The sequence below is a fragment of the Diadema setosum genome, chromosome 22, assembly GCF_964275005.1.
Source record: "Diadema setosum chromosome 22, eeDiaSeto1, whole genome shotgun sequence".
Taxonomy (NCBI): domain Eukaryota; kingdom Metazoa; phylum Echinodermata; class Echinoidea; order Diadematoida; family Diadematidae; genus Diadema; species Diadema setosum.
Window position 1 is genome coordinate 1,378,002 of NC_092706.1, and position 17,198 is coordinate 1,395,199.

Sequence of the window (17,198 nt, forward strand, 5' to 3'; positions counted from 1 at the left end):
AGAATTCGATGTGTGGAAATCATTCGATGGATTAGCGACTGTGACGGATTTTCTAGCCCAGCACGGATGCCATTATGTGGAGAGACTGTGGATTCGGCACATATTCTGACCTGAGGCAAACCCTGGTCTTGTCTGTCTCAGGAGTGTATGGGTTAATCTGTGTTAGATGTGAACATTGTATGTGACTGCTTTCGCATTGCTTGGTTCTATATTGTACCACCCTGGAAAAATAGATGATTGATTTCAAATTGAAAAACGGCAGCAAAATGGCATTTACCAGCATGCCTGGAATGGAATTTTGTGTGATTGCAAATAACTCACTCCCAACATTGTGGATTAGAGTAGGTTAATTGACAGTATTTTTTTTTTTCAGAAATATTATTTTAGAGAATTTTAGGAAACCTATCAGAGGACATCACCTTGTACAGAGTCAGCTAAACTGGATTAAGTTGGAATGGATCAGTGTTTGAAGATGTCTATTATTTTCTGCCTGCATTCTGGAGTAAGAAGGTGCAAAGATGATATGAAAGGCTAATCATCTGTTGTAGCCTAGAGGATGCTGGTGTTATGGAGCATGGGGAGCATGGTGTTAGATGGAAACATTGCCTTCACTTTAAGGGTTGATATCGGACTAGGAAGTGTGCTGCGAGTAACATTTGTGAAGATATATGGTTCTAGAATGCATACATTGTACTTGGCATGAACATACAGTTGTACATGATGAAGATAAACACAGCATGGACAGAAAATTTTTCATAATGGATGCAAATGAATTATGAAAAATGCAGCACTAGAATCAGAATGCATTCCAAGTCTCATTCTGTGACTGTATGGCGCACACAGTTCATATACGAAACCAGCTTGACTCTCTGTCTTCATGTTTATTTGATGCTAATCATGTATGAGGAAAATCTGGAGTTGAAAAATGCAGCACAGTGAAATACAAGTGTATGTGAGTTTTCACTCTGTTCTAATTACGTGCAGGGAGGTGTTGTCGTCAGAGCGATCCCAGAACCTGAGCAGATCAAGATTTGCTTCAAACCAACCAAAGCTGCTTTTTTCCCCATTGGTGGATTACTTGCCAAAACTCAGCTAATATGCAAGATTAACTAATTTAATCCCAGTTTTGCTCCCACCCCCCCTCTCATGCTGAGCTTCACTGTAATTGGATTGTGTGTAAATCAACAAATGTGTGTTTCATATTTCACTACATTATGGGTTAGAGTTGATTTATGCAATCGGAGAAAAAAAAAAGTAATAACTGGAGTCAGGTTTGCAATGACTGCATCTGAAATTGATCAGTCTACCACGGGAATAGCAGCATACTGGCTACATGGATGAATGTGACAACATATTTCATTTGAGGCTGGCCTTGCTGCATGTTTTTACCACAAGTCATCTTCGACATCATGGTTTAAGGAAAGTGATCTGGTGTTCTGTTTGTGACTCTGGTCTTCAACTCAAGCCATTTTTCAGTTGGATTCAGAAGTGGGAACATAATACAGTGTACTTGCCGGAATGGAAAAATCTAACATGCATTATCAACTATCACCATGCATGCATTTATTATCCTCTCTTTGTGTATTTGCTCAAGCCAAGTTGCTGCTGGAATCAAACTTTGTGTGACAATTTGCACTGCATTGCATTCTTTTCATATCTGACTTCTGATTGTGCTGCCTTCTTTGGGATTGGGGATGGATTCAGCACGGCACCAATTATTGTGCAAAAAGGAATTTTGCGGTAGTAGCGTTTTATCATACTGTACTTCAGTCATACAGTAACTCTCGACCACAATCCTGAGCAATGTGACAAGTAATCTACCTCAGCGCTATACCACAAGATTTTCTGCAAATGGTTGAAAGGGATGCTTGCCACAGGTGTAAATAAGTAGAAAACATTAAAAATGGTAAATTATCCAAATAACTGTTCTTCTGCAGTCTGATGATTTCCTTTTGAAATTTCAGGTGCTTGTGAATGAACTGTGGGAAAGCTAGACATATCTTTAAGTATAAAATCTACCTCAAATGCTTTCATTTATGGAAAGAAAATGTGTACTATTCGTCCAGATGAACTGTACATTACGTGTCTGTGCCAGAGCGATGTGCTATTAAGGGACTATTAAAGCTCGAACTGGACGGCAGCGAGCCGTGTTACACAGGGAATGTGTTGCAAATTGCAGTGATTGCCGCAAATTGATTAAAGGGGGTGATTGATTACTCACCCGTGCAAACGTGGACCCATTGCCGAGAGTTTTCCTGGTGTGAGGAGTCGAGCGTACAATGGCGACATCAAACAACTGTTGCTAGCTAGCAGCGTCTCGTTGGATGCGTGTTCACTTTACAGAATTTGACAATGACTCATCTTAGTGACGATCCTGACGGACTTGTCGAGGTTTGTTTGATGTGTCATGATGCAGAAATTATCACAAAGGAATATTAAAGGTGTTGCATATAAAAATTTACAACAAATTTGCTGCAATTTCCATGCCATGACTTTGGAAAGGAACACTCATGCTTACAATTTAACAAAGACATCAACACAATGCACAGTGAAAACTGGCACTAGCTAGACAGCCTAATTTACAGTGCTGGTAGAATATGTATCATTGCCAAAAGTTGAAAGCGTCATAAAAGTGATTGTTGGAATGGATGAAAATAAACTTGAAAGGGAAACCAGCATTGTGCTGTTTGGACGGTAATGGAAGGCAAATTCTTCTGTTTTTGAGAGATTTTGTAGATTCCTGGCATAAAACCATTCAGTTAATCCCTGATGGTTGCCTATTATGGGAAGGGGATAGAAATCCAGCATTGCAATAATTATGTATGAATGGATTTACCCATAGGAATTCTAGCAGTAATCTGAACAGCTTTGCATGGAAATCTTTTGGCCATTTTAGCCGGAGAAAGATATTGATATGAGGTTGTTGGTCTTTTTTTAATTGCTTCAAAAGATCGTAATAAGCTATGAAGTGCTTACTTTCAAATGCATGCACCAATGTTTATGCATTATGACTGTGAGTAACCCTCATTTTAAATGGGAACTAGGCTGGGTTCAACACTGACTCATCATTGTTTTGTCAGTATGAAACTCAACTTGACTCTAACATACTCTCCAATGTTATCACTGAGAGTCGTCACCATAAATCTGTAAGGTGGAGACGCTAACCACCTTTTGTCTTCACTAGCAACCTGTCGTTAACCCATTGAGGACGGGCTGATTTTGCTGTAACAACCATTTCCCATAGACACCTGCTCGAGTATACTCACAACTAGTCTTCAACGGATGGAAAGAAGTGGAAAGAACCCCAAACGAGATGCTGACCATCTCCAAACTCTCCATGTTTTGGCTTGTTCACTGTTGATACTTTCATGTGATGCGGAGTAGCTTGCTTAACCCGTTGAGGACATGTCCCGAGTATACTTGGGCAGGTGTCTATTTGAAATGCTTGTTGTAGCAAAATCTGTCTGCCTTCAACAGGTTAAGGTGCCTTGACCAGGGTCATGACCTTCTTTGGCTCCCTAATTGTGTATAGAGGGTTGCCATGGAAACCAATGACCTCCTCAGCCCAATTGCAGTAACTCCTGATGTACCAGAATGTGATGCATGACAGTGTCTGCCATTTTGATCCACCTCAAAGGTTATTAACTTTTGCATCCCCCTAGAACTGATGGGTGACAGTATCACTGAATATGCAGAACCATACACCACCAGGGCAAGTCCAGACGTTATTGTCTTAACTGTCATCACTCTATGACAACATCCCACCCCCACCCCCCCAAAAAAATTTTGTTTTTAGGAATGTAATTGATCACCGTGCATCCTTTTTGTTTCCTTTCTCCGCAGGGTCGCGACCTCGTGCAGCTCTTTGACTCGGCAGGGAAGGTGTCGATGAAGACGGGCGACCTCCCGGCCCAGACGAGGATCACGGTACTCTTGGACGACATCCGAGATGCCTACTTGGAGCTGGAGGAAGTGGCAGAGAGTCGGAGGACTCAGCTGGAGCAGTGCAGAGACCTCCGACAGTTTGAGGTCGATGCAGAGCAGGTATTTCCTTTTCTTCTTCTTCCCTTTTTTTTTTTCCTGATAAATGTGTTTATGTATTCATTTTATAAGTGTTGTTTAGATCACCTTTGCCATTCAAAACCTCATGCTTGCATTACAAGTTAGACATTTATTTTACTTTTCTTTGTAAGTATCACAGAGAAAACAAGGTTCCGAGTGAACCATTTATATATTTAATGTGTAGAGATTCACTTTGTAATTGGAGGCAATGGAAGAATGATGATATTTTGTTTTGATAATGATTATGATAATTATTATTATGTTACCAAAATGGCCATAAGATAATTGTGGTAAATAATGATAATAATCATAATGTAATTACAGAGATGCTTATCAATACTCATTACCAGCAATGCGAGATTTTTGTTTTTTGTTTTTAGTGTGAATATTTTCATTATCCATCCATTGTTTGGGCACCATATCTCATGCTCTTTGTTATGTGGTAACCACCTGTTTGATTGTCTGCTCAGGTGGAGACATGGATCCACTCAGCGGAGAAGATGCTGGCTGTAGCCGCTATACCTAACTCACTCCTGGAGGCAGAGCAGCTGCAGGCAGAACATCAGGAATTTGAACTCGCCATTGAGGTAAGGAGGAGGAGGAAGAGGAGGAGGGGGAGGAAGAGGAGGAGGAGGAGGGGGAGGAGGAGGAGATGGAGGAGGAGGAGGAAGAGGAGGAGGAGGAGGGGGAGGAGGAGGAGGAGGAGGAGGAGGAGGCAGAGGAGGGGAATGAGGATGGGAAAGAGGAGGAGGAGGGGGATGGGGAGGAGGAGGAGAAGAAGAAGGAGGAGGGGGAGAAGAAGGAGGAGGAGGAGGAGGAGGGAGAGGAGGGGCAGGGGGAGGAGGAGGAGGAGGGAGAGGAGGGGCAGGGGGAGGAGGATGAGGGGTATGAGGAAGGGGAAGAGGAGGAGGGGAGAAGGAGGTGGTGGAGGAGGAGGATGGGTGGAGGAAGAGGAGGAGAATGAGGATGTGGATGAAAATAAACTGTAGTTAAAGGAGGTATTATGTTAGGATAACAATCGTGTGACTGAGAGCAGGATGATGGTTACGCTCACAAACACATGATGATCATGATGCTTGGGCTATGGAACCATGCTGGAATACCAATCATTTTATCAACTTCATCAAAATCTTTTTACAGTTAGTTTAGCTGCAATGTACAAATGTACCTTACCTTTTGAATGACTGTATGCAAAAGTAGTTTGGATTCCATGAGACTTCATATTCAGGTGTTAGCACTGCACTTTAAACATTTGACTTCTTTGAGATCATGCATGATCTGTAACAGTCCCATCAGTAGAAAAATGTGTTAATCCCATCCTCCCAACAGAAAACTCAACAAAGTGCAATACGTCTCCATGACAATGCCTTCAAGCTCCTGGAGGCGCAGCATTATGACTCACAGCGGATACGAGGCATCGCCAGCGACATCGAGAGGAGATGGCAGCAGCTGGTGATGCAGTCCGAGGACCGGCGGAAGCTCTTCCAGTACGGAGCCAGCTTCTACAAGACGTCAGAACAGGTAAGATTTGGGTCTCAAAGTGGTACTTGATGATGAGGTAAAAATACTTGATACATTCTCATGCTGTTTGTGCACAATGTGTGATGTGAATATCTTCTTCAATATTTTTGCATATCTTTTACTGTGAGATTTTAGTGGGATTGTATGTGTGATAAAGGATTAAATGTGCCTGTAGGATGATTAGTGTATATGGAAAGTGTCGCAGGATGCCAAGATGTCCTCAGGATTTTTCAACAGTTGTTCACGTAAGTAGATTCCAAGTTGTAAAAGAGTGAAGAGAAAATGGGAGTGTGATTGCTTTTTGGATGGTAGTTGTTCTCACACTCCTTTCATGTTTTTTTCAGCACAATGTTTTAGTATTTTATAAGCAATGTGTTGGCAAGATTGCTCAAGAGCTTACTAGTACACTAGCTCTCATTTCCAAATTCTCCCCTTTCCCACTTCTCTTCAAGGTGCAATCGGTCCTGGAGGATCTGGAGCGAGAGTACACCCGGGAGGAAGACCTCTGTGGGGGTGGAACCAGCAGCGACAACCGGGCCCCGCCCCAGGTGACGGAGGCGGACATCACGCGGCACATGAGTCGCCACCAGGACCAGAAGGAGAGTTTTCTTCGGGCCTGCACCATGGCACGGCGTAATGCCGAGAGCTTCCTCAAGTACCTCAAGAAGTGTAACATCTACGCCAGCCAGGGTGGGGCGGCCATGGCTGACAGGACCAAGGGGCCAGAAGGCTATGTCAAACGTGAGTACCTCTTTGCTTCCCAATACCAATGCACCGACATTTGTTGATAGAGCTGAAGATAGAGTGGTCTGGGTAAGGCAAATTTAGTAATCCTGTGAAAAAAAAAAAAAAATATTGGCCTCAAGAAGAGAAGTGTTTTACTAAATAATTGGGTGGTCATGGGAGGGAGGGACATTGCCTGGCACATCAAGGGGTGTATTTGGTCATTGTGACTTCTATCTTGGACTATGATGAAAAGGGTATTAGAAATTTTGGGATATATATTTGTGGGTGTCAGGAATTTACTCTCAGGAAAATGTCACAAGAGTTCTGACAAGTGTGATATCAACTACATCACAGTGAACATGAGCAACAGTTGGCCTAATTGTTTAAAAAGTTTATGTCCATAATTTACATGGAAAAAATAACTGAAGATCTTTCCAGTTAACATGTGCAATATGAAGTATGAAGAGGCTTAACTTGTTGAGGACGAGTTCCAAGTATATTTTTGCAGGTGTCTATGGGAAATGCGTGTTGTAGCAAAATCAGTCCATCTTCAACGGGTTAGATTAGAAGTCACCTTTAAACACAAGAACACAAAATAATGTCTGCAGTATTTTACAACTTGGGTCTATTTTGGTCTATCCCACAAAGTCCAACTGTTTTGGGTCTTTTGACAGGAATTCTGGAGGAGTTGTTGGGCCAAGAGGACAAGGTTCTGGACCACTGGACACAGAAAAAGAAGCGCCTGGACCAGTGCCTTCAGTATGTCCTCTTTGAAGGCAGTGCCAGACAGGTTTGTACCAAAATCCTTTAGTCATCTTATTAATGTCCTGATTAGGTTGTCTTCTCTGCTCTGTTTGTGTCTAGTGCAATGATCTCCTGATACTAAACACATATTGGTAGTTTTAAAATCTGCCAAATGCTCAATTATGAGATAGAGAGATAGACAGAGAGAAATAGATAGATAGAGAGCTAGAGATAGATTCACTGTGGAGAGATTGATACAGATATTGTACAAAATTCTGCAGTTCAGCCATCTCCATGGCTGCAAATGAATTTTTAAATAAACCATTAGCATTATAGATAGACAGATGGATAGATAAAGATAGAGAGATTGACAGATTGAGATAGATAGAAAGAGATAGACAGAGAGAGAGAGAGAGAGAGAGAAATAGAGCAGGTATATGTTTTATGATTAGGTAGGTAAATAGATGAATGATAGAGATATATATATTTGAAGGAGAGAGAGAGAGAGGCAGTTATATATTTGGATATGAATAGATGGATAGATAGATGAATGAATCCATAAATAAGTCAATAAATTAATAAGCAGGTATTGCATAGCAAACTATGTGATACTGTTACCATGGTTACAATATATGCACATGATTTGTAGGTCATGGAAGCCATATAAATTAATGACCGTGGATTAGGAGGTAGAATGAAACCAAATCTTAAAGGAGACCTCCGGATGATTTTCAGACTTTTACATATGAACAAGTATATTAAAATTGGTTGTACTGGGTACAGAGTTTCAGAATTTATAGTGACTGGGATAAGGAATAAGAATGTTTTCACAATGTATAACAAATCACAATGAACAAGGATGATGACATGACAGCCTCACTACAAGAATGCATGAGTTGAGGCTCAAGGAAGCAGAACAAAAGAAGGAAGTGTGCATGAATTCTACACAGGTGAACTTGTTAAGCACGTGGTATTGCAATGGAATCACATTGGTACATTTCTGAAATATGTGAGCCTCCTATGTCATCATCCTTGTTCAGTGTAATTTGTTTTGGGTTTTTCAGAGTATTGATTTCTCTGCTCAAGGACCACAATAAATACCACAAATCTATACATGGAGCTGTTGATTTATGTACTCCATGATGTGAAGTTATGAAAATCGTCTGGAATGCCCCTTTAATATTGAATGGCCCATTAAATCACATGATGTGAGTCTGTGTTGTGTTTCCATCAGGCCTTGAATTGGATCCACGACACAGGAGAGTTCTACCTCTCAACCCACACCAAGCTTGGAGAGGACAAGGAAGAGACTGAGGGACTCCTCAAGGAGTACAATGAGTTCAAGAACTCCGCCAAGGTGGGTGGTCCTGGGGTACAAGTAGTTATGTACACCTGGACACTACATAATGTAGGTTGCAGACTGTTCAAATCCCTCCTCACTTTGCACTCAAGTGTCCTCATGTAACATTTCATCCACAAGAGAAGTGCAGAGAGTTTCAGAGCTTTGCCAAGGTGGGTGTCTTGGTGTAGTTACGGTGTGAGTTCAAATCCCACCTCATTCGACACTCATCAATGCAATGTTTTATCTACAAAGAGCTCTGAAACTACCGTAGTACACTAAGTTCAAGAACTCAGCCAAGGTTGTTGACACATGTGATAAAGTACTTAATTGTCCATGTGCAGCATCTCATTCACAGTGCTACACTTCAGTCATTGGCAAGTACGGAGGTGTAGGACGTAACATCTACAAGAACCACAGAAATTTGTCACATGAAAGAAGAAGTGCTGCAGGTTTAATTTGGCTTGGGTTTGTGATCGCTTGTTGTACCCAAGCCCTTTCCATTTTCTTCATCATATGACTTTATATGAAATGCAGAACGAAAGTTTAGTCCATCATTTGATCAATTGATGTATGCATTCTGTGTCTTGGCGACCCCTCATCCCAGACTCTACTCTGTACACTCTGAATTGTGGGTAAATACTGATACCATGACAACAGATAATACTGGCTGTTTTGGCTACTAGTATTGCCTTCAAGTTGTTGTCATTAATACATGCTTCAAAGCATGGAGCTGTGGAGTGATAAAAGATACTGAACCCTTGAAAATTTCCATTCTCATAGTCCTGGTGTCATTACTGTGTTATTCAGCTCACTGAAATCTCTTTCCCCCCTTTCTTTTTAACGAGTCCTGCATTATTCAGAAAGACGAAAGTTGCAGGTACCTACATGTGTATATATTTGTGGTGATCTGTCAAGGCATGTATTTCCATTATTGCCAGCAATATCATTGTACATGTGAAAAAGCAATTTCTGGACAAACACCGTTCTCTCAGGAGATTCATAAGAGTGTTTTGTGTAGCAAAGGTACAGGTATACGATGTGTCTTTGATGATAAATTAAGGATATGCAGACATTCCAAGATTAGTTTATAACGTAAAATAGTAATAATCAGATAGTTTAATTAGTTTGGGTATTGATGAAAATACCTGTGTTCTCACATCATGCATTGTATTTTTGAATTTGATGTTCCTCTATTTGAAAAGAATAATAATGATAATAATATATTAATGTAGCGCATTTTCCATGAATTATGTTCAAAAAGTCCACTGTCATAATTGAAATGCCTATCTCCACGATTCTCCCTTCGAACATCGCCCTCGCAGGAGAATGGCGAGAAAGTCAAGCTACTCCTGCGGCTGGCGGACTCGCAGCTGGAGAAGGGGCAGTCGCACGCCTCTCGCATCAAGTCATGGGTCAGCGCGGTGGACAAGCGCTACCGCGACTTCTCGTTGCGGATGGACAAGTACCGGGCCCAGTTGGAGGGCAAGCTCGGCCTGAGCCATGAGGTGAGTTTTAAAGGTGAAAGGTCAATGAAAATAGTTCTATTTCCCAGTGAAAATAGCACATGCGTGAAAAATATGGTCCAAGAGACTCAATTATGGTTTTGTTTTAAGCCGCCATATTTTAACCATAGGTAGAGAAAAGATTTCTCTCTTAGGTAAGACAGACTTTAAAAATTTGAGTCTGTCGAGGGGACACAAGTGACATATAATTGTGGTTCATTTTACAGAGAATCCTGATCTGTGACTTTTCATGGGTTATGAGTTATGAAAGAAGAAAAACCAAATATAGATGTGATAGTTATATAATTTAATTTTTTATCTTTTATTAATCATGTCAGGATGACAGTAACCTGCTGCTGGACAACCGAAAGTCGGACTCCAGCCTCGAGGTCAAGCTGCGGGACGCCACCAAGGGTGTCGGGGAGGAGAAGCGAAAGTCGGCGCGGAAACGCGAGTTCATCATGGCGGAGCTGCTGCAGACGGAGCAGGCTTACGTCAGGGATCTCCACTGCTGCATTGCGGTAATACCATCTGAGAGATTTAAATCTTTCACTTCTGCATCTTTCTCATCCCTATTACCCAACAACATAACTGCCTTAGTTTCAATAATCCACAAGTTAAACGAAAATTAAACCCAAATATAGATGTGAATTTAGGAAATGAGCGATATTAGTAGAACACATCAGCAAAGTTTGAGGAAAATCAGACTATTTGTTCAAAAGTTATGAATTTTTAAGTTTTGTTGCAGCCAGCGCTAGATCAGAAGACAACATCACTCTTTGATATCATGTGTGGATAATGATTAAAAGAATATCAAGAAAATTGCACATATTTTCACTTTTCTAGTATAACGGAAAAGCACTTGACATAACTCTTCAGAAAGCTTGGGGAATAATATTACCCTTAACATATGTCAGTGAAATGTTGAAAGAATGTGTACTTTTCACAAAAAATTAAATTTTTGATGGTTGCAGGGTTTGTGACTGTACAGTGTAATGAGGCGAGCTGAAGATTATACATTTGTGTACAATTAATTCATACATTAATGTGCCATACTTCTCGTTATAATGTCTCAAAATCAACAGCAAGGGTGATTTGATGTCACAGGTAACTTGATTTCAATCCTTTTTCAGTGGCCTGCATTTGATTTGCTGGTTGTTCTGATGTGAGCGTTTTCTTAACACTGTTGCATGTTTTGTTGATCCTTTGCTTTTTTCAGAATTACATGTGTGAAATGATGGCCTCAGTAGGGGAAGTCCCGCCCGGCATTGTGGGAAAAGAGACGACCATATTTGGCAACATCGAGGAGATTTATGCCTTTCATAAAGAGTAAGTGTTGCAGTTGTTTTTTTTTTTTGCTTATAAAGAGTAAGTTTTGCAGTTGTTTTTATCTTGGTTCATGGCAGAGAGAAACTGGATATGCCAAAATAAAAGCTGAGTTAATGTAATTGTTGATATTAATCATGTTTTTCATTACTTTTTTTTTCTTACTTGTTCACAGGACAGATTCTGCCATTTGACAATGTTTATAGACATTACTTGAAACATAAAAGCTGCTCGATAAAAGGATGATATGTGGTTAGAAACTATTCTTAACTTCAGGGTTTCAGATTTCTTGATAATAAAAAAAAAAAACAGGATGTTTCCTGCTGGCAACTAGTGGTTGCATATTATAGAAGGCAGATCTTAAATTTGTGTTGTAATTTGTATTATTGCCATAATTGAAAGGACATGTTCATAGTAGGTAGATAAATGGAAAAAGAATTCAACACAAATAATAGATGGTCTGTTTGTAACATAGCTATCACCGTATCCCTGCCAATATTGCAGGTTATAAATGTATTTCATTTGTCAATGAGATAAAAGATTTAATTTCCAATGTGCTTTTGAATTTCTACATTTTTTTTTCCTTAAACAAATCCAAACATCATCACAATATTCAGTAATACTATTTTCTTTTTTGTGTGTGTGTTTAGGAAAAATGTCTCTTAAAAATGAATGTACAACGTGTATGTGAAAAAATTATATTTAATGTTTTTGTTTAGTTGTTGTTGACTTTCCATACACCATGTGAATGGATTGGTTTATTTTTATCTTGTGTTCCTGTTCTAAAACTCTCTCTATCATACATCTGTACTTTATGCTTTACCTTTCTAGCATCTTCTTGAAGGAGCTGGAAAAGTATGAAGCAATGCCGGAGGACGTTGGCCATTGTTTTGTCACATGGGTGAGTGCCGAGTCATGACATCACAATAAAACTACAGCTTATAACATGCCACTAATCTCCTGTATAAACATTGTGTAGTAGTATTGTATGTTATACAAGTAAGCTTTAGCTTTTACATTGGAGACGTCATACATGGATCAAATTCCGGGTGAAATCATAAACTCCTTTTCATGATCTTTTGATGGAACGGCCGTTGCCACAGCAATTTCTTCATAATGTTTGTGTCTGCCAATCCAATGTGTATTCTATCTCCTTCATCAGTTTCTGCGTCCATTCATGCATTTGCCCTGTCCATCAAGAAAAAGAAAATAATTATGAGTGTTTAGTGATTAGAGTCGCTTATAAACTATTCTAAATTACAAACTACAACATAGTCAATGATATCACCCGATTAGTTAGGCCTCAACTAGGGTTTTGAGGCATTAGACCTAGTCAGTACATATCTCTGCCCCTTTTCTTTGATGCCATTTGGAAACTTTTTTGTGTGGTTATTATATTTTTTAAAGTGAAATCTATGCATGAAATCCATATGACATATCATTGATCTTGTTGATTGATATCTGTTTTGTCTGTTCCCCAACGTATAGGCCGACAAGTTTCAAATGTACGTGAATTACTGCAAGAATAAGCCGGATTCAAACGCTTTACTGGTGGAGCACGCTGGTGCCTTCTTTGATGTAAGTTTGGGATTCGTTATCACTGGTGATAACGAATATATGTACAGTCAAACCTGCCTTAGCGGCCACCTGTCTATAACGGCCACTTGTCTATAGCGGCCACTGCCAAATCCCCCCGAGAGAAAAGCCCTGTTAAAGACCCTGTGTATAGCGGCCACCTCTCTAACGCGGCCAGCGGCCACAAATTTTGTTTCCCGCGGGAGATATTAACCTGTCTATAGCGGCCAAAAACCCAATGGAGCCGTAGCCAAGCCGATAATTCAGCGTGTTTTTCTGTTCGGTAGCTGTGCGGGCAACGTTCAGTGATAGCCACCGCTGCATTCATCCCTCATTCAGTCATAATAATGCACGATTCTTCACGACAATAAACATGCTACTGTGCAACAATTTCATATACACCGGCATGGTTAAATGCATGAAACACACGGTGTATGCATGCGTACACACATACATGTACATGTAAGGATACAACGATGATATTTGTACATGTAAGCAATGCACACAAAGTTGGATTACCTGTCTATAGTGGCCACCTGTCTATAACGGCCACTTTTTCCGTCTCCCTTGGGTGGCCGCTATAGACAGGTTTGACTGTATATATATATTTTTTTTTTTTTTACACTTGCATTTTGAATAGGATGACCACACATCATCAGATTATCTGCGTATAGGTGAAGAATTCTGCTTTCCATCCTGCTTTCATAACAGTCATGTTACAAATTGATGTAATACGAATTGAACACGTGCACTCGCGCAGGATCTCCTATATTCTCATACGCAGTAATGCGTAGTCTCGATGTCGAGACTTACGAAATAAAATGTAATTATATTATTGAATTGCTGAGAGATGTGTGAGCCTGAAACTGACTATTGCTAATCTGAAACTCATTGATATTGCATAAGACCTGCATCACTTGGAAAACACTGAAGGTATCACAGTTGCCATGACGATGCCTAATCAACTTTTCGCATTTGAGGTGTTCAATGTGATACTCCTGTATTGTACTTAAATTGATAATTAACCCTCCACCCCCTCTCCCCCCCCCCCCCCCCCCGAAAAACAAAAAACAAAACTAAGAACAAAAAACCAGCAGCAACAATATTTGCAAAAAAAAAAAGGTGTAAACAAACAAACGTACAGATATGGCTACTGGCTGAATTTACACTTTGTTAGTTGCTTTGTGATTTCAAAATATGCATAAAATGGTAAGTGTATTTTGAATGGATAAGTTGCATATGTCTTTTTTTCATACTGAATACACACAGCTATTCTCCGTTGATAAAACTATCAAAGTCACCACTAGAAAGAGAAGATAAATTATCTGTTTTATGACTGGCCAAGTTATCTTTTGCAAGAGGGTACATGTTAATACTTTATAGCAGAGTCATTATATCGCTTTAGGAGAATCAGATACATTTCTTGATGTACACATGATGAATCATAATGGTACCATCTTGATTTGATTTGATCTGATTTGTTTTGATACCACAGGACATGCAGAAGAAACACAACCTTGGCTTGTCTGTCCAGGCCTACATCATCAAACCAGTGCAGAGAATTACAAAGTACCAACTTTTGCTGAAAGTAAGTGAATATATGATTTCAATGAAGGAACACTTCCTTTGCCAACCATCATTTTGGAATACATATGTATGGGACTAAGCAAATAGTGACTGGCTATTGCATACATGATATGTCTCTTAATGTTGGAGATAAAGCACCCATTATCTTCCATTACAGCTTATTGCGGAACATTCTTTCTGTATCATTGAGTTTGTGCCAAAGAGCAGATTACAATGTATGTCAGATGTAATTTCTGTGAGTAGACCCCACCTAATTAGAGGAAAATGACCACTGAATTAAGTCTGCTACAATGCAAGGTATATTGAACGTAGTAAATCAGACATGGAGACTGAGTATGGACAGTCATTATCTCAGATGCATCCATCAAGTTATAGCAGTAATAGTTTATGATATTGTGTGGATTTATCACATAACACCATTCCATGTGATTCTTGGAAAAGGAAACTCTTCTTCTGTCTTTGCTACATGTAGTTGGTTGCTGTTGGCATGCTACATGTATGTCAGATTATTACCCCACAATGACTCTTCACCCTAAATCCATGATGCAGGGACTCTAACCCCAAGCACCTTCTGATCTGGCGATTCTCCCACCTGAAACCTCTGGCAAACTGAGACTCCAACTTGATGTGCGCGAAGCGCAAAGTTCCTTGCGGCCGGGGTCCAGCTCTAAGCTCTAGGGTTCTAGATGCTCTCTCGTGCTATCTCAGGCTTATTTTTCAACATACGATGACACTAAGTAAGAAATCATTTCAAGCGGGAGATCAAGAGATTTTGAAAAAATGGGCTTTCGGCTGGAGATCTCCCGTTGAAAACAGGAGAGTTGGAGTCTCCGATGATGTCTGAACCTTCTTTTTTGTTCATGTATTTATGCATTCATATTTTTTCTTTGCGTGCAGGATTTGATTGCTACTTGCGAGGAAGGGAAAGGCGAAATCCAGGACGCTCTGGATGTGATGCTGACTGTGCCAAAGAAAGCAAACGACGCCATGCACCTGAGCATGTTGGAGGGATTTGACGTGAGTGGTCTCCGATGGCTGGCGATGTGTTTCCTTTTGATTTGACTTGTCTTCTTTTAATAGTTCATTCATTTTGTATGTTTGTCTTGTCCATAAGTTATGATTTCCAATCAGTCATTTTTAAATTTTCATTTCAGCATTTGACTTGTTTTCAGTCATTGATTTGACCAATGTAGATTTGTAGATATTTAAGATAAGATGATATTCTTTTTTCAGTTGTGCATTGGAAGGATAAAATTTCCTTTTGAGATATACAAATGAAGAGTTTTATCGCAAAACAAACTAAATCCATTCTTGTCTAGTTGAGATATTTCTGATTGAAGCTGCTAAAAAACAACGAAAATAATAAGAAAATACAGTATATTTTGAATCATAACTTCTAGAATATTCCTTGTTATGTTACAAGTGAGGTATTACTGGAAAGGCTTGATTTTGCTCTATCTGATGATGAAATGTTTAAAAATGGTGTTAGACCATTTTGCAATAAAACTCTGGAAATGTACAGTGTAGCTTGGATTTGACCCATTTTAGCAATAAGTCATAAAAAAATATAGATAAAGCAGGGCTCCACACTAACTTTTATTTTTGGTGGCCCAAAGGCAAACATCCAACCTTTTTTGGTGGCCCGATCAGGCCACCAAATTCTTCATTTCTGAAATTTTGGTGGCCCGACGTGCGTTTTTGGTGGCCCTGGGCCACCGGGCCACTGTTAGTGTGATTTTGTTCTAAAGGGATAAACTGATAAGAAATGATTGACAACATTTGTGACTGAAAAAAAAAAAATAAAATGATGTTCTTCAGAATGTAAATTCTTGATTAAAATGAAGGGATAAGTTGATTAGTAATGATTAGCAACATCTGTGACTGAAAAAAAAGGATTAAATGATGTTCTTCAGAATGTAAATTCTTGATTTAAAAAAAAAAATGTGCGGAGAGTAAAGAGATTCACCATAAGTTGATTGAATTTACTTCCGCCTTAACAGGATAACCTCGCTGCCCATGGAGAGGTGATCCTCCAGGATGCCTTTCAGGTCTGGGACACCAAACAAATCTTCCGCAAGGGACGGGAACGCCACATCTTCCTCTTTGAGATGTTCCTGGTCTTCAGTAAGGAGACCAAGGACAGCACCGGCAAGACCAAATATGTGTATAAGAGCAAGATGGACGTAAGTGTCTTCTCCAGTAAACTCTCTAGCTCTCTCTTTCTATCGATAGAGATAGAAACTCAGTTTTTGTTCATCTTTGTAAAAATCTTTGTGATATACCCCTTTAAATGCATTTAATGCACAAGTACTATTATCTCCCTGAATTCTATTTGAGACCTCCCCAAGTTTGCCAATTCAAGGAAACTAGAGGCAGTTGAAGGTGATACAGATCACGTCTTATTACAGAGCTGAGAGTAATATAATAAATTTTGAATCAGAAGAACTACAGTGAACACTTTGTCTGATAGGCAACCGTTATGTGACAATATTTATGTTTTGATGCATAGTAGAATGTACATTTGTCCATGCAATGAACAATTCTATTCCCTCATGTCGTACATATCGTCTCCTAAGATATGCATTTGTAACATGATTATTGTGATGTTTTATACCTTCTTTTTACCCATCTCTTTGACATTGTAAAACATCTTTGCAGACGTCTGATCTGGGCATCACAGAATTCATTGAGGGCGATCACTGCAAGTTTGCTCTTTGGACGGGTAGGACGCCCTCCAACGACAACAGAATAGTGCTCAAGGTGAGCAGCCATCGTCATCTTCCATGGATTCTCCTCCTTGCTCTACCTTGCAC

The 17,198-nt window shown here is 39.9% G+C and overlaps 1 protein-coding gene across 1 annotated transcript in view; it reads left to right on the forward strand.

Moving 5' to 3' along the window:
• LOC140245536 (triple functional domain protein-like) overlaps window positions 1–17,198 on the forward strand; it is a 333,573-nt gene that overhangs the window by 152,857 nt on the left and 163,518 nt on the right. Inside the window, exons 18-32 of the mRNA XM_072325101.1 lie at window positions 3,844–4,044; window positions 4,533–4,649; window positions 5,392–5,583; window positions 6,036–6,324; window positions 6,984–7,099; window positions 8,288–8,410; window positions 9,718–9,900; window positions 10,236–10,418; window positions 11,117–11,226; window positions 12,055–12,124; window positions 12,712–12,801; window positions 14,294–14,386; window positions 15,283–15,402; window positions 16,386–16,568; window positions 17,044–17,145. Of these exons, the coding sequence (XP_072181202.1) occupies window positions 3,844–4,044; window positions 4,533–4,649; window positions 5,392–5,583; window positions 6,036–6,324; window positions 6,984–7,099; window positions 8,288–8,410; window positions 9,718–9,900; window positions 10,236–10,418; window positions 11,117–11,226; window positions 12,055–12,124; window positions 12,712–12,801; window positions 14,294–14,386; window positions 15,283–15,402; window positions 16,386–16,568; window positions 17,044–17,145 (2,172 nt within the window). The remainder of the gene's footprint in view (window positions 1–3,843; window positions 4,045–4,532; window positions 4,650–5,391; window positions 5,584–6,035; window positions 6,325–6,983; window positions 7,100–8,287; window positions 8,411–9,717; window positions 9,901–10,235; window positions 10,419–11,116; window positions 11,227–12,054; window positions 12,125–12,711; window positions 12,802–14,293; window positions 14,387–15,282; window positions 15,403–16,385; window positions 16,569–17,043; window positions 17,146–17,198) is intronic.